General features: G+C 46.4%; 1 protein-coding gene across 3 annotated transcripts in view; it reads left to right on the top strand.

Moving 5' to 3' along the window:
* The first annotated feature begins 498 nt into the window (after window positions 1-498).
* Window positions 499-21,296, top strand: part of tmem64 (transmembrane protein 64) — an 86,915-nt gene continuing 66,117 nt past the window's right edge. The window contains exon 1 of one of the 3 annotated variants that reach the window (XM_085992699.1): window positions 499-1,897. In XM_085992699.1, coding sequence (XP_085848825.1) covers window positions 1,196-1,897 — 702 coding nt within the window. In that variant the 5' untranslated portion in view covers window positions 499-1,195. The remainder of the gene's footprint in view (window positions 1,898-21,296) is intronic. The other 2 variants (XM_085992700.1, XM_085992698.1) reach the window with 2 other exon arrangements.

Below are 21,296 nucleotides of genomic sequence, written 5' to 3' on the forward strand. Positions count from 1 at the left end.
GAGAATCCAACGTAATTAAAACAGAATCTGGTTTATTGAGGGTTCAAGTCCCACTCCAGGGACTTGAGCTAATAAAGCTCAGCTGACACTCCAGTGCAGTGCTGAGGGAGTGCTGCACTATTGGAGGTACCGTCTTTCGGATGCGACGTTAAACCGAGGCCCCGTCTGTTCTCCCAGGTGGACGTAAAAGATCCTAAGGCACTATTTCAAAGAAGAGTAGGGGAGTTATCCCCAGAGTCCTGCCAATAGTTCTCCCTCAACCAACATAACAAAAACAGATTATCTGGTCATTTTCACATTGCTGTGCACAAATTGGCTGCTGCATTTCCCACATTAGAAAACTGACTACACTCCAAAAGTATTTTATTGGCTGTAAAGCGCTTTGAGACGTCTGGTGGTCGTGAAAGGCGCTATATAAATGCAAGAGTTTCTTTCTTATTGAGTGGGGAGGGGGTAACGCAGTTGCGCCTGGTAATGTTTCTTTAAGCCGGGTAACCCTGAGCTTGTCTGTAGTGTCTCTTTAAACAGTGCGCCGCTCGATCACGTGTCGCAGCATTGTGGGTGCAGGACAGCGGCAGTCAGAGCGGATCTAGCAGTGGAACGGAACGGGGCAGCGCCGGACGGATGGCGGCGGGAGCGCGCGGGACTTTAACCGGAACCGGGACTCAGCGCGAGGCTGGCTCACCGGCTGGGCGGGCGGCGCGCGCTCTGTGCAGCCGGCGGGTTCGGACGTCTGTCCTCCCGGGGCCCTGTTAGGCAGTCGGTGGTAGTGGGAGAGACATACCGAGATGTGTTGGCGTGTGTGACCCTCTTCTTCCTCTAAAAGAAGCATGAGACAGGACGTGGCACGAACCCCCTTCCCATCCGCCGGCTGCTCCGTCACAGACACCGGGGTAATTTGAAAAAAATATTTTTTTGCACCCGCTCGGCCTTTGGGAGCATCCCATCCCACCCCTCTTTCCCCCTCCCCTCGGTGGGGAACCGCTGCCGCAACACTTAAACATCACTCACTCCGCCCCAAGTCTGCAGCTGCACCGAGCGATGTAGAGTTTCGGCAAAAAAGTGAGCGAACCTTTACGAACCACCAAAGGCAAATCGGATGTTTTTATTTTGCACAAGTTCTTGAAGCGAATAGATTTTATATATAGATTGTTTGCAGCGTGTGGAAAGATATAATTTCTTCTCCTGGCCAAATATGTGGAACTCTGGCGTCGGATGGCTGCAGGTTTTGAGCAAAGTGTTGAAGAAGTTGAGTAAAGGTCACTTGGTGTTGAGCCGGGGCCTGCAGAGACCCTGCCCCGACTCGCTGCTGCTGGGCCAGGCGGACGCGGTGGACGCGGCATCGTACGGGGAGCGATTGCAGGTGAAGCCCGAGCTGAGCCTGCAGCACCAGGGGATGGAGAGTGAACTGCCCATACTGGGGGACCCCAAGGCGACATGTTGTCTGAACGGTTGCTGCCTGAAGAGCTTCCTGCTGGTCTGCCTGCTGACCATCGTCTGCTTCTCGTCGCTGGCGCTGGTGCGGCGCTACCTGAAGGATCTGTTGCTGTGGGTGGAGAGCTTGGACAGCCTGGTCGGGGCACTGCTCTTCGTCGTGGGTTTCATCGCCGTCTCTTTCCCCTGCAGCTGGGGTTACATCGTGCTGAACGTGGCCGCCGGTTACCTGTACGGCTTCGTGCTGGGCTTGGGGCTGGTGGTGATCGGGGTGTTGATCGGGACGTTCATCGCTCACCTGCTTTGCAAGAGGCTGCTGACGGCGTGGGTTTTGGCCAAGGTCCGGGGCAACGAGCAGCTGAGCGCCGTGGTCAGAGTGGTGGAAGGAGGCAGCGGACTGAAGGTGGTGGCTTTGGCCAGACTCACCCCCATTCCTTTCGGGCTGCAGAATGCAGTGTTTTCGGTTAGTATCAATGTTAGAAACGACACGAGGGGCATAATGGGATATTACTTTGACCTGCACCATCTCTATTGCAGTTGTAAACAGCGTAATACCGAAAGAAAAACTGCTGCAAGCTTACTCCATTTTTTTTTACAACTTGTTGCTCATCCAAATCCTGGCACATTGAATATTTTCCCCCATCTAGACGACAAGTCTCTCCATCTAATTGGGGATTGAAATCTAAGTGACAATTTTATCTAAAATTCACTTAGCTTAATGAGTGACTATTTTGTAGGATATACTGTTTAGGGAATCTGCATAGATAAATTATAGTATCAAGCTGCATTTTGACAATTATGGTACTTCTCAGATTCCTGTGTTTTTTCTGAGCTTTTTGATTTCCTTTCTCAAGCAGGTCACTGGCATAGGAGAGTGTTTGCACTTGTTTAATTTCCATGAGGGTTTATTGGTGGTTCTTCCAGTCTGGAGATCACTGCTGCAGTTTGGGAAATGGGAGCAGCAATATATTTATCATACTGTAGCGCACAATTATTTGTTTAATTAAAAGGGTTGTATAACACTAATGTTTCAGGCCCTAGTTTTCAATAGCCCACAGTCCTTTTCTCATGACTTTAACTGCTGTTGGTGAAATCAAACATGACTACCTGGAATGTTCAATTACTTTTCATTGTCAATGCAGATGACATTTTAAATGAAAGAGACTGAAAGCGGAAAACTTATATTCATCTTTGACACTGTTTCACATTCACGCCGTTCTTGAGCATCAGGATACTGTGTACCTTAAAGTTATTGGCCCGCCTGGTAAAGCATCACTAAAATAGATAATAACAGAAAATGCTGGAAAAACTCAGCAGGCCAGGCAACATCTGTGGAGAGAAAATAGTCAACGTTTCGAGTCAAACTTTGTCAAGACTGGAAAGGCACAGGAAATGAAATGGATTGAGAGGCCAGGCTGGGAGAGAACAAAAGAGAAGTGAAGAGACATTGAGGTATTAAAAACGAGACGAGATGGTGATAGGGCTAGTGGAGACAAAAGACAGCTCTAGATTAGGTGTGAAATGTGCTGGCAGAATGGGAGATAGCTGCCATGTGGGAGAGAGGAAAAAAAAGTGGTGGGGGGGGGGGGAAGGGCCAAAACAAAGGTGGGGATAAAAAATAAGTAAAAATGTAATGGGCCGAGGTTATGATCTGAAATTGTTGAACTAGATATTGAGTCCAATGCGTTCTACTGTCTGTCCAAGCAAAAACTTGGTGCTAAACACTAGTATGAGATCACTTCAGGAGGCAGTCTTGCACTCTGCTTTGTTTCCACTCTTTACGCTTTGCTTCCACTGCATATGCCACTGCATATAATTGTAATAAAAACAGAAAATGCTGGAAATACTCAGCAGGTCAAGTAGCATCTGTGGAGAGAGAAATGGTTAACATTTCGGGTCAATGACCTTTCATTATCAGGTCATCGACCTGAAATGTTGGGCCGGATATTCTGATCTCCACGGTAAGGGTCTCGCAAGTGCTGGTTTCAGGCATACGAAGCGCATGTACAAAAACCCGGCACTTCCGATCTGTCAAGAATCCTCTTGACAGATCATCCACCTGCCCGGGAGAAAGGCCTCCGCGGGCAGAGTTCCGCTTTCTGCACAACTTACGCCTGCTGGAAAACCTTTAAAAATCTTGCGTCTGGTAAAAGCAGACATAAGGCCTCCTTTTACCAGCATAAGAGTTTAAAAAAAAATAAAACATTTTTCACTCGTTTTATAATTTAAAAATACTTTTTTAAAAAAAGGTAAGTTTATTTTTAGCCCTGTAAAAAAAAAACTTTAATTTTTTTTCAAAATTAAATTTGTTTAAAATATTTAATTTAATGTAATTTTAATTTTTAAATACGTGATTTAAAAAAAAATTATTTAATGTTTAACTTTTTTAAGTGATCCCTATTCATATTTTGGACAGATCTATGCAGAGAGACCTGTCAAAAGTATGAAGGGGGATTTAGAAAAATAGCAGGAGTAGGCCATTCGGCCCTTTTGAGCCTGCTCCGCCATTCGGTATAATCATGGCTGATCCTCTATCTCAATACCATATTCCCGCTCTCTCCCCATACCCCCTTGATGCCTTTTGTGTCCAGAAATCTATATCTCCTTCTTAAATATATTCAGTGACTTGGCCTCCACGGCCTTCTGTGGTAGAGAATTCCACAGGTTTCCCCACCCTGAATGAAGAAATTTCTCCACCTCAGTCCTAAATGTTCTACCCCTTGTCCTGAGACTGTGACCCCTCATTCTAGACCACCCAGCCAGGGGAAACGTCCAGTCTGTCTAGCCCTATCAGAATTTTATATATTTCAATGAGATCTCCCCTCATTCTTCTAAACTCTACTGAATACAGGCCTAGTCGACTCAATCTCTCCTTATACGACAGTCCTGCCATCCCAGGAATCAGCCTGGTGAACCTTCGCTGCACTACTTCGATGGCAAGTGTATCCTTTCTTGGGTAAGGAGACCAAAACTGCGCACACTACTCCAGGTGTGGTTTCACCAAGGCCCTGTAGTACAACTGTAGTAAGACACCCTTGCTCCTGTACTCAAATCCTCTTGCAATGAAGGCCAACATGCCTTTTGCCTTCCTAACTGTTTGCTACACCTGCATGTTTGCTTTCAGTGACGGGTGTACCAGGACACCCAGGTCCCTTTGTACATCAACATTTCCCAATCTATCACCATTTAAATAATACTCTGCCTTTCTGTTTTTCCTACCGAAGTGGATAACTTCACATATATCCGCGTTATACTGCATCTGCCATGTATTTGCCCACTCACTCAACTTGTCTAAATCGCCTTGAAGCCTCTTTGCATCCTCCTCACAACTCATAATCCCACCTAGTTTCGTGTCATCAGCAAACTTGGAAATATTACATTTGGTTCCCTCATCCAAATCATTGATATATATTGTAAATAGCTGGGGCCCAAGCACTGATCCCTGCGATACCCCACTAGTCACCGCCTGCCACCCTGGAAAAGACCCATTTATTCCTACTGTTTCCTGTCTGTTAACCAATTTTCAATCCATGCCAGTATATTACCCCCAATCCCATGTGCTTTAATTTTGCACACTAACCTCTTATGTGGGTCTTTATCAAAGGCCTTCTGAAAATCCAAATACACCACATCCATTGGTTCTCCCTTATCTATTCTACTAGTTACATCCTCAAAAAAAACTCCAGTAGGTTTGTCAAACACGATTTACCTTTCATAAATCCATGTTGACTTTGTCTAATCCCGTTGATATTTTCTAAGTGTCCTGTTATCACATCCTTTATAATAGACTCTAGCATTTTCCTTACGACTGATGTTAGGCTAGCCGGTCTGTAATTCCTTGTTTTCTCTTCCCTCCTTTTTTTAAATAGTGGGGTTACGTTTGCCACCCTCCAATCTACAGGAATGGTTCCATAATCTATAGAATTTCCTGTCTTTGATTGGTTCCCCATGGCCCACGTGATCCCAGGGACGCTTGCGAACCGCATGCGCCCCTGGGATACCTGGGCCTCTGTGCGCACGGACCAGGCTATGCCCAGGATCGGAAGTCTTGGGACCTACGGAGCCAGCAGTTAAGTGTGTAGATTTTACCCGGCAGCACCCCCCCCCCCCACAACTGTAATGTACCCATCACTTCTGTAATACAATTCGGTGCCAGTGAATGCCATTCTAATCTTGTAGACAATGTCTTGATTTAACCAAGCCTCTTACTCAAATTACAGCAATACAGTCAACACCTGTTAAATCAGAGTTGCCTTTTCATCAAAATAAATGAGGATTGTCAAAAATGTTGAATTAAGCAATGTAGAAAAAAACAGCTCAGGGAGCATTTAATGCTCAAAAAATTCAAATCAACAGAATTTGAATTAAGAAACCTTAAAATAAGCATACAGTATAACACATCCCACAGCTCCCATTACCCCCCAACTAAATCATTTTTCTTCATTCCAATTAGATCTTCCTATTCCCCTGTTTAACTACCATTTAACCAAGCATCTTACTTATTCCGGCAGCCCTCTGTTATTTTAGCCACACAAACTGCACCCAAGTTACTCTATCGAGTCCAATGGAGCCACTACTTTTCCAACCTTGCAATATGCAAGTAGCACTGACTTCACTTTTTCTCCCATTTCTGTTGAGTTTGGGTTTAACTAGCAGTATTCCCAGTGCACGTTCCAATTTAAAAAGAAAAAATCTCTCCCAGTTGCCACATGCTGCAGGCATCTCTCAAGACGGATAGCAAAATACTGCAGATGCTGGAAATCCAAAATAACAGAAAATGCTGGAAAAACTCAGCAGGCCAGGCAACAGCCATGGAGAGAAAACAAGAGTCAACGTTTTGGGTCAAACCCTTTGTCAAGACTGGAAAAGCACAGGAAATGAAATAGATTAAGAGGCCAGGCTGGGAGAGAACAAAAGAAGTGAAGAGACATTAAGAGGTATTCAAAATGAGACGAGATGGTGATAGGACAAGTGGAGACAAAAGACGGCTCTAGATTAGGTGTGAAATGCACTGGCAGAATGGGAGACAGCTGCCATGTGGGAGAAAATAAGGCCAAAACAAAGGTGTGGATAAAAAAATAAGTAAAAATGTAATGGGGACCAAGGTTATGATCTGAAATTGTTGAACTCGATATTGAGTCCGGAAGGCTGTAAAGTGCCTAATAGGAAGATGAAGTGCTGTTCCTCGAGTTTACGCTGAGCTTCCGTGGAACAATGCAAGAGCCCGAGTACAGTGAGGTCTGAGTGGGAATGGGGCGGTGAATTAAAATGACAGGCGACCGGAAGTTCGGGGTCATCCTTACGGACTGAACGGAGGTGTTCCGCAAAGCGGTCACCCAATCTGCGTTTGGCCTCCCCAATGTAGGAGACCACAGTGAGCAGCGAATACAGTATACTAGATTACAAGAAGTACAAGTAAATTGCTGTTTCACCTGGAAGGGGTGTTTGGGGCCCTGGACAGTGGGAAGAGAGGAGGTATAAGGGCAGGTGTTGCATCTCCTGCGCTTGCACGGGAAGGTGCTGGGCGACTAAGGGGAAGGGTTGCTGGGGGTGATAGAGTGGACTAGGGTGTCTTGAGGGAGCGGTCTCTATGGAATGCTGCAGGGGAGGGGAAGATGCGTTTGGTGGTGGGATCACTGGAGGTGGTGGAAAATGATCCGTTGAATGTGGAGACTGGTGGGGTGAAAGGTGAGGACAAGGCGAACCCTATCGTGGTTCCAGGAGGGAGGGGCAGGGGTGAGGGTAAAAGTGCGGGATACAGAACGGACACGGTCGAGGGCTGTGTCAACCACGGTAGAGGGGAATCCTCGGTTGAGGAAAAAGGAAGACATGTCGGAAGCACTGGTGTGGAAGGTGGCATCGTCAGAGCAGATGCGGCGGAGACAGAGAAACTGGGAGAATGGAATAGTCTTTACAGGAGGTGGGGTGGGAAGCTGAACGCCAACTCTCCAACACCACCACCTGCCTCCACCTGGACCATGACCCCACTACCGAACATCAAACCACCATTTCCATGACTGTCACTGACCTCATTTCCTCTGGAGATCTTCCCCCGAGGCCTCCATCCACAGTTCCCCAACCCCGCACAGACCACTTCTACTTCCTTCCCAAGATCCACAAACAGGACTGCCCTGGTAGACCCATCGTTTCAGTCTGTTCTTGCCCCGCGAACTTATCTCTTCATATCTGATACGCTTATCAATTACTCCATAAAAGACGATGAATCAGGAAGGTGATGAAAAGGCTTTTATTAACTAGAGAACAGAGCATGCCTCTCGTGGGTGGCTGGTTCCAAGAAGGAAGTGAGTCGGCGAAACCCCCACCTTTATACCTGGTCATGTGGGTGGAGTCAGCTGAGGCATGCCTTGGTACACAGCGCCACCCAGAGGTAACAATATACAATAACAGTGGTTTACCACATTCACCCCTTGTTTAAAATTAAGTCCGGCGGGGTGAAGGGTACTACAAGTTCGTGTAGTTAAGTCTATCAGGAGGCCTTGTCTGACGTCCTGATCGTCGTGGTGGCGGCGGCGGTGTTGCAGCATCCAACGTCGGATCTGGTGTCTGGGTGGTCAACGAAGGGTCCTGGGGCTCCGGCATGTCGTCTACAGGGGTTGGATTGGGAGGGGTGGTGGGGGATAACGGTGGTAGTTCAGGGGTACCCGAGGGTGCGAGATCTCGTATGGAGACCGTGTCCTCCCGCCCGTCTGGGTATGTCACCCAGGCATACTGGGGGTTGGCGTGTAGGAGGTGCACCCTCTCGACCAGGGGGTCCGTTTTATGGGTCCTTACGTGCCTCCGCAGTAGGACGGACCCAGGAGAAGTCAGCCATGCCGGTAGCGAGGTTCCCGATGTGGACTTCCTGGGGAAAACGAACATTTGCTCATGAGGGGTGGCATTAGTGGCAGTACAAAGCAGTGACCGGATGGAGTGGAGCGCCGCAGGGAGGACCTCCTGCCAGCGAGAGGTCGGAAGGCCCTTAGATTTTAAGGCTAAGAGGACGGCCTTCCAAACCGTCGCGTTCTCTCTTTCCACCTGGCCGTTCCCCCGGGGGTTGTAGCTGGTGGTTCTGCTCGTAGCAATACCTCTCGCTAGCAGGTACTGCCGAAGTTCGTCGCTCATGAAAGATGAGCCCCTGTCGCTATGTATATAGCTAGGGAACCCGAACAAGGCGAAGAGGTCATTCAGACATTTGATGACCGTGGTACTGGTCATGTCTGGGCAAGGGATGGCAAACGGGAAACGGGAGTACTCATCAATTATGTTGAGGAAGTACACATTGCGGTCAAAGGAGGGGAGGGGCCCTTTAAAATCGACGCTCAGGCGCTCGAAAGGGCGAGTGGCCTTGATCAGGCTTGCTCTGTCCGGCCTATAAAAGTGCGGTTTGCACTCGGCACAGATTTGGCAGTTCCTGGTCATGGTCCTGACCTCCTCGATGGAGTAGGGCAGGTTACGGGATTTGATGAAATGGAAGAACCTGGTGACCCCCGGGTGGCAGAGGTCATTGTGGAGGGTCTGCAGTCTATCAACCTGCGTGTTGGCGCATGTACCACGTGATAGGGCGTCTGGGGGCTCATTTAGTTTCCCGGGCCGGTACAAGATATCATAATTGTAGGTGGAGAGTTCGATTCTCCACCTCAAGATCTTGTCGTTATTGATTTTGCCCCTCTGCTTATTATTAAACATAAAAGCTACTGAACGCTGGTCAGTGAGCAGGGTAAACCGTTTTCCGGCCAGGTAATGCCTCCAGTGACGCACCGCTTCCACAATAGCCTGGGCCTCCTTTTCGACAGAGGAGTGTCGGGTCTCGGGGCCCTGGAGGGTCCTTGAGAAAAAGGCCACGGGTCTGCCCGCCTGGTTAAGGGTCGCAGCTAGGGCGAAGTCGGATGCATCGCTCTCCACTTGGAAGGGGATCGACTCATCCACTGCGTGCATTGTGGCCTTCGCGATATCGCTCTTGATAAGAGTGAAGGCTGCACACGCCTCTGGTGTCAGGGGGAAGGAGGTGGATTTGATGAGGGGTCTAGCTTTGTCTGCATAGTGGGGAACCCACTGGGCATAGTAGGAGAAAAACCCCAGGCATCTCTTCAGTGCTTTTTGGCAGTGGGGGAGGGGTAGCTCCATTAGGGGGCGCATTCTGTCGGGGTCGGGCCCGATGACTCCGTTCTCCACCACGCAGCCGAGAATGGCGAGGCGTTTGGTGCGAAACATACATTTCTCTTTATTGTACGTTAGGTTCAGCCGTTGGGCCGTACGGAGGAATCTTTCTAGATTAACGTCATGGTCCTGCTGGTCGTGGCCACAGATGGTGACGTTATCCAGATAGGGAAAGGTGGCCTGCAGCGCGTTCTCGTCAACCATCCGGTCCATCTCCCTTTGGAAGACCGAAACCCCGTTGGTGACGCCGAAGGGAACCCTAAGGAAGTGGTAGAGGCGGCCGTTCGCCTCGAAGGCAGTATACTGGCGGTCCTCATGGCGGATGGGGAGCTGGTGGTATGCTGACTTAAGGTCAATGGTGGAGAATACTTTGTATTGCGCAATCTGGTTGACCATATCAGATATGCGAGGAAGGGGGTATGCGTCCAGCTGAGTGTACCGGTTTATGGTTTGGCTGTAGTCAATGACCAGGCGGCGTTTATCAGTGGTTTTAACGACTACAACCTGGGCTCGCCAGGGGCTAGTGCTCCCTTCGATAATGCCCTCCTTCAAGAGCCGCTCCACCTCAGAGCTAATGAAAGCTCTGTCCCCGGCGCTGTACCGCCTGCTCTTGGTAGCGATGGGTTTACAGTCATGGGTGAGGTTAGCGAACAAGGGAGGGGGGGGGACTTTTAGTGTGGAAAGGCTGCAGGTGGTTTGCGGCGGGCGATTTACAAGGTGTTGGTTGCAGACTGTGAGTGGGGGGGAGGGGTCCACCGTATGCTAATGTGACACTTTTAAGGTGGCACTGAAAATCCAACCCTAGCAGCACGGCAGCGCAGAGACGGGGCAGGACTAGAAGTTTAAAATTTTTATATTCTGTGCCCCCAACTGAAAGGGTCACCACACAGTAGCCGCCGACGTCCATTGAATGGGACTTGGACGCCATAGAAATCCGATGGCGCGTCGGCAGGACCGTGAGGGAGTGGCTACGTACCGTGTCTGGGTGAATAAAACTCTCTGTGCTCCCGCTGTCGATTAGGCAAGTGGTGGCGCGGCCATTTACCGTGATATCCATCATGGAGCTGGATAGATGATGAGGGAGGGCTTGATCCAGCGTAACGGAGGCCAGTGTATGGCTTAGTGAGTCGGTATGGTCGTCCGACGAGACGGTGGTCGAGTCCGGAGACGAAGTGGCGGTTGAGTGCGGCGAATAAAATGGCGGCGGCCATGCGGCCGGAGGTGCACAAAATGGCGGATAAGATGGCTGCCCCCATGGTTCGCACGCGGCGCTGCTGGCGTTCGCTGGTTTCCCCCTGCAGGCATTGGCGTAATGGCCTTTCTTCCCGCAGCCCGAGCAGGTAGCGGTCTTAGCCGGGCAGTACGCTCTAGGGTGTTTTAACTGGCCACAGAAATAGCATTTTTGGGCCTGGTTACGGGGCATCGCTGCGGTTCTTACCGGGGGCGGCTGTCCCAGTTGATTTCGGGACATCGCTGCAGCAGTTTGTGCCGGGGGCAGCGGTCCCATGTCCCACGGTCGCGATGGCCATGGCGCGGCGCCGTTACGTGAGTATGCTTCGAGGTTTCGGTGGGCCGCATCTAGCGAGAGCGCAAGGGCTACGGCCATCTTCAGGTCGAGCTCCTTGCTTTCGAGCAGTCTCTGCCGGGAGTAGTCGGACTGGAGGCCCCTGACGAAGGCATCACAAGTAAGTCCCTCCGCGTGCCCCGCAGCCGTTACCTCCTTACAGTCGCAGTCTCTGCAGAGTGTCTGTAACGCCCGTAAAAATGCCTCTACCGATTCCCCCGGTTGCTGCCTGCGGGATCCCAAGAGGTGTCTGGCGTAAATCGTGTTCACTCGGCGCGTGTATTGCCCTTTTAGTAGTTCGAGGGCCGCCGTGTACGTAGTAGCGTCCCGGATGAGCGTATATACTTGAGGGCTCACCTGGGCGGTCAAAACTTTTAGTTTGTTCTCCTCCGATGTCACGGGGGAGGCTCCTAGGAAGGATTCAAAGCAGCTCAGCCAGTGTTCGAAATTGGTTGATGAACCCGCTGCTTGAGGGTCGAGGTCCAGGCATGCCGGTCTGAGGGCTCGCAGCAACGCCTGCTGTTGTTGCTGTTCAGGTGTCGCCATTTTACTTCTAGTTAATAAAATTGATACGCTTATCAATTACTCCATAAAAGACGATGAATCAGGAAGGTGATGAAAAGGCTTTTATTAACTAGAGAACAGAGCATGCCTCTCGTGGGTGGCTGGTTCCAAGAAGGAAGTGAGTCGGCGAAACCCCCACCTTTATACCTGGTCATGTGGGCGGAGTCAGCTGAGGCATGCCTTGGTACACAGCGCCACCCAGAGGTAACAATATACAATAACAGTGGTTTACCACAATATCTCGACTATCTTTTCTCCCCATGTCTAGTCTCTTCCCACCTACATCCGTGACTCTTCAGACGCCCTCCGCCACTTTAACAGTTTCCAGTTTCCTGGCCCCAACCGCCTCCTTTTCACCATGGACGTACAATCCCTCTACACCTCCATCCCCCACCAGGATAGCCTGAGGGCGCTCCGCTTCTTCCTTGAACAGAGGCGCAACCAGTCCCCATCCACCACTACCCTCCTCCGCCTGGCTGAACTTGTTCTCACATTGAACAACTTCTCCTTTGACTCCACTCATTTCCTCCAAATCAAAGGTGTTGCTATGGGTACCCGCATGGGTCCTAACTATGCCTGCCTTTTCGTGGGATATGTGGAACACTCTTTGTTCCAGTCCTACTCGGGTCCCCTCCCTCACCTCTTTTTCCGGTACATTGATGACTATCGGTGCAGTTTCTTGATCTCGCCCTGAACTAGACAATTTCATTCACTTTGCCTCCAATTTCCACCCTTCCCTCACCTTCACATGGTCCATCTCTGACTCTTCCCTTCCTCGACTTCTCCGTCTCCATCTCTGGGGATAGGTTATTGACCAACATTAACTACAAGCCCACTGACTCCCACAGCTACCTGGACTACACTTCCTCCCACCCCGCCTCCTGTAAGGACTCTATTCCATTCTCCCAGTTTCTCCGTCTCCGTCGCATCTGCTCCGACGATGCCACCTTCCACACCAGTGCTTCCGACATGTCTTCCTTTTTCCTCAACTGAGGATTCCCCTCTACCGTGGTTGACACGGCCCTCGACCGTGTCCGTTCTATCTCCCGCACTTCTGCCCTCACCCCTGCCCCTCCCTCCCCGGAACCACGATAGAGTTCCCCATGTCCTCACCTTTCACCCCACCAGCCTCCACATTCAACGGATCATCCTCCGCAATTTCCGCTACCTCCAAAGTGATCCCACCACCAAACGCATCTTCCCCTCCCCTCCCCTTTCAGCATTCTGTAGGGACCGCTCTGAGACACCCTAGTCCAATCCTCTATCACTCCCAGCACCCCTTCCCCTAGCACCTTCCCGTGCAAGCGCAGGAGATGCAACACATGCCCTTATACCTCCCCCTTCCCACTGTCCAGGGCCCCAAACACCTCTTCCAGGTGAAACAGCGATTTACTTGTACTTCTTGCAATCTAGTATACTGTATTCGCTGCTCACTATGTGGTCTCCTCTACATTGGGGAGACCAAACGCAGATTGGGTGACCGCTTTGCGGAACACCTCCATTCAGTCCGTAAGGATGACCCCGAGCTTCTGGTCGCCTGTCATTTTAATTCACCGCCCCATTCCCACTCAGACCTCACTGTACACGGGCTCTTGCATTGTTCCACGGAAGCTCAGCGTAAGTTCGAGGAACAGCACCTCCTCTTCCAATTAGGCACTTTACAACCTTCCGGACTCAATATCGAGTTCAACAATTTCAGATCATAACCTCGGTCCCCATTACATTTTTACTTATTTTTTATCCACACCTTTTTTGGCCTTTTTTTCTCTTCCCACATGGCAGCTGTCTCCCATTCTGCCAGCGCATTTCACACCTAATCTAGAGCAGTCTTTTGTCTCCACTTTTCCTATCACCATCTCATCTTGTTTTGAAAACCTCTTAATGTCTCTCCACTTCTCTTCTGTTCTCTCCCAGCCTGGCCTCTTAATCCATTTCATTTCCTGTGCTTTTCCAGTCTTGACAAAAGGGTTTGACCCGAAACGTTGACTCTATTTTCTCTCCACGGATGTTGCCTGGCCTGCTGAGTTTTTCCAGCATTTTCTGTTATTTCATCTCAAGACTGTTTGGTCCTGAAGCAAGTTAACATATGTACCTCCCCTTTGCAGGAGCATTTTGGTAATTGTACTTATTTGTTCAACCTCTCTAACCTTTTGGTACTGGAAATGCTGGGTTCACAACTGTCCAGGGAAGGAAATTCAACCTGGCATTCCTGCACACTTCAGCTTATATTCTTTTAAACTGTTTTGCAAGTATTCTTGCCTATATACCAATAATCAGCTCCTTTTTCATCCTCCCCTCTGAAAGATCAGAGCCCTTCTTTGAAATCAAGGTTGTATACTATGCTAACAACTGGTTTTGGAACTTGCAGAATTTTGCCCATGTCTTCAAACACCTAGCAGTGAGGAGAACTAGAAAAGGCCTAGGGATAAAGGAAGCTATTGGAAGGTTATCAAAATGAGCGAGCAGATGGAATATGCAATTTAATGTGGATAAGAGATGGGTAATCCATTTCAGAGGAAAACCAATGAATGTGAGTATACACTACACTAAGAAAATGTTGGAAATACTGAGGTGAGGCAGCAGCTGTAGAGAGAGAAACAGAGTTAACACTTCAGGTCGATGACCTTTCGTCAGCTTTTAGGTAATAGGTGATAAAGTCATCAATCTGAAATGTTAACGGTTTCTCTCTCCACAGATGCTGCCTGACCTGAGTATTTCCAGCATTTTCTGTTTCATATTTCCAACATCAGTATTTTGCTTTTGTATACACTACAATATTGTTTTATATTGAAATCTACAGTACACTTTAGTGCTAGGCTCCAATAGTTTTTATTTTTTAAATTCACAATGCAAATCCATGCTTTACTTTTGTTTCTTATAAAGTCACTGAACAGATTAGTAAATTTCCAAAATAAACATACATTGGGATCATTCAACTCTACATAATTTTAAAGATAAACACACAATATTGAGATTCAAAAGTTTATCCAGTCCTACAAAGATGGAGGCCGAAAAACCATCTTTCCACCTTAAGAGCGTAAGTCATAGGTTCAGTTTCTTCTATATGCAGCTTACATTAATCCCCAGGTAGTTGACACCTGCTCTCATCAAGCTGTTTTGTAAATCACTGCTCCCCGTAGGATTGTTTTGCTGGAAGATATTCACCGTTTGCAAACTTGCACTCGTGTTCTCAGTTTCAGGATCTGACTGAAAATACAACTCATTTTAATGCAACAGCACATCACAGAGCAGCACAGTGTGCATATTCAAGATGGCCAGAGAGCAGATTAGACTCCATGCCAAGTAATAAAAAAGGAATGTATGATTCAAGTACTGCTGATACCCATTTTTTGTAGGAATGACTGCTTCAAACTTGGCCTACAAAACTTTTTTCATTTATAACTCCTACCAAGTTTTTTTTGTGGGACAGCTGTAAATGATGTTGTAACTGTTTGCAGTGATAACCAAGCTACTCTGTGACTACATGTCAGAGACTGAAGTAATTTAAAAGGTTTGGCCTCGCTGCTTTACAATGAAAAGAAAGCTTCCCTCATGCTGTTTTTATTTTACTACTTTGATGCTACAGAAGCAGAATATTGGAATGGCCATTGCAGTCCATCTGGCTGATCTTAAAAGTTAGAAAAAATGCACACTGAGCTGTCTTATATGCCTTATAATTGTTTATTTTGCCAAAATAAAACTACCCTGCATCCTCTTGAATCTGCCAACACCATCTAATTCCACTGTTTGTGTTTCACAAACTGACCACCTTCTATAGGATAGTTAAATACGAGTTGTCAGTTCACCTTTCCTCTTCCAAGATCCAGTATGTGTTCTCTGGTTACAGTCTGTGCCACAAAATGTATTAGGTTCAGTGTACCAAAACTCCCTACAATCTTAAAACTACAATAAGTGTCCCCTTAGCTTTCTTTTCTCTAGTGCAAATATAGCCAATTTCTTCCTACGTCTCCTTTCAGCTCATGTGCTTAAACCCGAATCAGCAGCTTTGTTGCACTCCTCTGTACTTTCTCCACAACCAGGATGCCCCTACTGTAGTACATTGTTGTGAACTATATATAGAGTATCCCTGGAGAAATCGAACTAGTGTTCTTCACAAGTTCCACTACCGTCTTTGGGGCTTGTATTGCATTCTTCAGGCTAAACAACCCAAGATTAAATTTGGCTTCTTTACTGTATTTACATATACTAAACAAATCATTTCAACAAGCTAGCCACCAGCTCTCAAATCCCTCTCCTATGTAGTGTTCTACATTCTATCACTGTTCAGCTTACACTTCCATTGCTTGTCCTCCTGCCCAGTCTCAACTTACATTGGTTCCTATTGTTACATCTGCCTCTTGCCAGCCTAATCCTCAATCTACGCAGATCCCTCAGTATTTGATCTGCTCATTCCTGGGTGTTTGCAGTACTCACCCACATGGGTTTCATAGCAGCAAACCTAGATCATTTTGTTTCTCTTCCCACTTCCAAATCATTTATGTTGAACACAAACAACAATGATGTGTCACTGAAACATTCCAGTAATCATCATTATCCATTTGGGTGCAGCTCCATGAACAACTACCCTTTGCATCCTGACAGCCACTTTCTGCTAGCTCTCACCATCATTGGCTCTGACCTTTTGGACTAATTTCCTGTAGAGTACTGTCAAAAACATTGCTAAAATCTAAACACAATATCCATAAAGTACCCCTTATTCTAAGAACATAGAAACAGGAGTAGGCCATTTGGCCCCTAGAGCCTATTCCACCATTAAAATTAGCTCATGGCTGAGCTGTACCTCAACTCCATTTACCCGCCTTTGCGCCACATCCCTTAATTCCCTTATAACATAACATAAGAAATAAGAGCAGGAATAGGCCATTTGGCCCCTTGAGCCTGCTCTGCCATTTAATGAGATTATGGCTGATCTGATCTTGGGCTCAGCTCCATTTCCCTGCCTGCTCCCCATAACCCTTGACTCCCTTATTGTTCAAAAATCTGTCTATCTCCACCTTAAATATATTCAATGACCCAGCCTCCACGGCAGAGAATTCCACAGATTTACAACCCTAAGAAATTCCTCATCTCCGGTTTTAAATGGGCGACCCCTTATTCTGAAACTCTGCCCCCTAGCTCCAGATTCCCCCATGAGGGGAAACACCACCTCTGCATCTACCTTGTCGAGCCCCCTCAGTATCTTATATGTTTCAATAAGATCACCTCTCATTCTTCTAAACTCCAATGAGTATAGGCCCAGCCTGCTCAACCTTTCTTCATAAGTCAACGCCTTCATCTCCGCAATCAACCTCGTGAACCTTCCCTGAACTGCCTCCAATGCAAGTATATTCCTCCTTAAAAAAGACCAAAACTGTACCCAGTACTCCAGGTGTGGCCTCACCAACACCCTGTACAGTTGTAGCAGGACTTCCCTGCTTTTTACTCCAACCCCCTTGCAATAAAGGCCAACATTCCATTTGCCTTCCTGATTACTTGCTGTACCTGCATGCTAACTTTGTGTGCTTCATGCACAAGGACCCTCAGGTCCCTCTGTACTGCAGCATTTTGTAATCTCTCTCCATTTGAATAATAAATTGCTTTATTATTTTTCCTACCAAAGTGGATAACCTCACACTATCCCACATTATACTCCATCTGTCAAATGTTTGCCCACTCACTTAGCCTGTCTATATCTCTGCAGATTCTGTGTGTCCTCTTCACAACTTGCTTTCCCACCCATCTTTGTATCAGCAGCAAACTTGGCTACATTACACTCAGTCCCTTCATCCAAGTCATTAATATAGATTGTAAATAGTTGAGGCCCCAACAACTTACCCAACAAAAACCTATAATAGCCTTAAATTTCAATTGCCTCAGCATTCACAGCCTTTATGGGAAAGAGTTCCAGATTTCCACTGTCCTTTGTGTGAAAAAGTGGCATAGCTCTAATTTTAAGAATATGCTCGTTGTTCTGGATGCTCCCACCAGATGAAATGGTTTATTTGTACTTACCCTATTGGCCTTGGAGGAGGTACATTTCCTACATTACAACAGTGACTACACTCCAAAAGTATTTCATTGGTTGTAAAGCGCTTTGAGACATCCGGTGGTCGTGAAAGGCGCTATATAAATGCAAGTCTTTTTTCTTTCTATTGAATCACTATTTTAAACACCTTGATTAGATTACCCCTCAACCTTCTAATCAAGGGAATACAAACCAAGTTTATACAACCTGTCCTTATATTTGAATCCATTAAGACCTGGTATCACTCTGGTGAAACTGCAATGCACCCCCTCCAAGGCCAATATATCTTTTGTAAGGTTCAGTGCCCAAACTGAACGCAGTACTCCAGATGGGGTTTAACCAAGGCTACGTACAACTGAAACATCACTTCCTCATTTTTGTATTCCAGCCCCCTGGAGATAAAGGCCAACATTCCAACAGCCTTTCTGATTAGTTTTTTCTTTTAACTCTCTAGGTCTGTTATCTCCTTGAGACTAAAACAATTAGTCAAACATGACTTCCAACATGTAAAGGCATGCTGCCTCCCTCTTAGTCCTCATTGCTCTAGGTACTTTATTATTCCCTCCTTCAAAATGCCATCTAACGCTTTACCTACTACAAATAGGATCAGTGGCCCGTAGCTCCAGGGTTCTCGCTATACCCTTTTTAAAAAAAAAAAAAAAAAAAAAAAAAAAATTGATGCCATATTCATCCTTAATCAATCCTCAGGATCTATTCCAGCTTCTTCTATTGGAAAAGTAGCCATTTTTTTTGTGAACACGAAAGACAAAGACAATTTATAGGTACCACTGCTCCAAGTTCTCTTTCAGTATCCCATTAGTCTCAATGTGAGTACAATGCAGGCCCAATAGACATGGAGATCCACATTTTGTACTACTGATTGGCAACCTTCAGCATGCACAGAAATTTCAATTTAAGATACTGTAAGTCAGTCATAACGGCACAGAAGGAGGCCATTCGGCCCATTGAGTCTGTGCCGGTTCTCTGTAGAGCAATCCAGTCAGTCCCATTTCCCCCGCTCTATCCCCGTAACCCTATAAGTTTATTTCCCTCAAGTGCCTATTCAGTCTCCCCTTGAAAACGTTGAGTGTCTCCGCTTCCACCACTTCCGTCGGCAGCGAGTTCCAGGTCGTCATCACTCGCTGCGTAAAAAAGTTTTTCCTCACGTCCCCCCTGTATCTTTTGCCCAAAACTTTAAATCTGTGTCCCCTAGTCCTTGTACCATCAACTAGTGGGAACAGCCTTTCTCTGTCTAGCTTATCTAAACCCGTCATAATCTTGTACATCTCCATCAAATCACCCCTCAACCTCCTTTGCTCTAATGAAAACAAATCCAACTTCTCCAACCTGTCCTTGTAGCCCAGATCCCCCATCCCTGGAACCATTCTGGTAAATCTCCTCTGCACTCTCTCAAGGCCTTCACATCCTCCCTAAAGTGTGGTGACCAGAACTGGATGCAATACTCCAGTTGTGGCCTAACCAGCGCTTTATAAAGGTTCAGCGTAACTTCTCACTTTTGTACTCAATACCTCTTATTTATAAAGTGCAAGATCCCATATGCTTTGTTAACCACTCTCTCAATATGTCCTGCCACCTTCAGGGACCTATTCAAATTAATTCCCAGGTCCCTCTGCCTCTGCACACTCTTTAAAACTGTGCCATTAAGTGTATATTGCCTCTCCCTGTTCCTTCTGCCAAAATGCATCACCTCACACTTTTCTATTAAATTCCATCTGCCCATTCTGCTAGCCTTTCTATGTCCTGTTGCAGTCGATTGGTATCATCACTGTTTGCCACACCCCCAAGTTTGGGGTCATCAGCAAATTTGGAAATTCTACTCTGTATTCCAATATCCAGGTCATTTACATACATCAAAAAAAGCAGTGTCCCCAGCACTGACCCTTGTGGAACACCACTGTCTACCATCCTCCAGTCTGAAAAACAGCCATTTACCACAACTCGTTTTCTGTCCTTAAGCCAATTCCTTATCCAAGCTACCACTAACCCACCTATTCCATGAGCCTCAATTTTGTTAACCAGCCTTCTATGTGGTACTTTGTCAAACGCCTTCCGAAAATCCATGTAGACAACATCCATTGCATTCCCTTCATTAATCCTCCATTACTTCATTAAAAAATTCAATTGGATTAGTCAAACATGATCTGCCTTTTATAAATCTGTGTTGGCTCTCCTTAATCAGCTTAAACCTCTCCAAGTGCCTGTTAATTATTTCCTTGATTATTGTTTGTAAAACTTTAACCATCACTGATGTTAAGCTGACCAGCCTGTAGTTACTAGAAGTGTGGGATGTTCATCTTTTACTGTAAAGTGTAACCACTGGTGAGTGTCACTAGTATTATAACTATAAGCGTAAAGGTATTAAACTACAGGTACTGCTTTCAGATGATACCTGTATGGGCAGATCCAAATTATACTGCCAACTTTCACATAATTTTCTGCCCAGACGAGTGTTCTTTGCAGACAGACCAATAAAAAGTTCTCACCAACATCCGAATATCAGTTAAATTGTCATGTTAGCCTACTCTTTGCTAACATTAAAAAATGAAGTTCTAAAAATCTGCAATTGTTAGAAACTTTTTAAACATGACTTTGCACTAGGTTACAATTACACTGCAAATGCAAAATACTGCAGCTGCTGGAAAAATGAAATGTAGAAAAATGCTGGAAATACTCAGCAGGTCAGGCAGCATCTGTGGAGAGAGAAACAGAGTTAACAGGCCAGATGTGGTTATTTTTGCATTAATGGGAAGAAATTGTACATTTTTGACTGATACAGAAGATATGGCTTGAATTCAAGTTGAATATGAAAAAGGGAAAGACTGTTTTTAGATGTTCTTGATCTGCTATATAAGAAGAATTAGTAAATTGGCAAGTGTTTTTGCAGAAATGGGAGGTCTGTAAAAATACCAAAACTTTGATCTTGAGACTTTAGTTTTTCCAATAGCCCAGCCAATAATAATGTGTTTTTTTGGGGGCCTGAATAGGGTGCTAGATAGAAAAGTCACTCAAACAGGATGCAGAGGATACCCATATGTGGAAACCTTTCAAGCTGCCAAGGAATTACAAATGGGGTACAGCTGAGGTTGGCTTTTGAACTCCATTAAATATAAATTACTTCAATAAGGATATTGATAGCAGGATCTCCAAGTTTGCAAAGATAACTAAACTTGAAGGCAGAATAAATAATAAGCAATGTAAAAGGTTGAAAAGGATTTGAATGTTCTAGGAAACTGGGCCAGTGGATGGCAAATGCAGTTCAGTGTAGACACATGTTAACTAACAGTATGGAAGTGTGGAACCAGAACCAGGAATATGTATTTAAATTGCCATGCAGCATCTGATTAGGAAAAATCTGATTTTGTCTTTTTAGGAAAAAATGATCCGTTAGCCCAGTATATGGCTGCAGTGAATAAGGCAAACTGGTTGAATTAGCATTGGGATACAATGCCAATGAAGAGGTGGTTACTTTATAAAACACTGACTAGACTTTATCCACTGTGTTGTGTGTAGTATTGGCCACCAAACCTTGGA

Source organism: Somniosus microcephalus, chromosome 7, assembly GCF_052327205.1.
Source record: "Somniosus microcephalus isolate GS21.2 chromosome 7, FLI_Smic_1.0, whole genome shotgun sequence".
Lineage (NCBI taxonomy): Eukaryota > Metazoa > Chordata > Chondrichthyes > Squaliformes > Somniosidae > Somniosus > Somniosus microcephalus.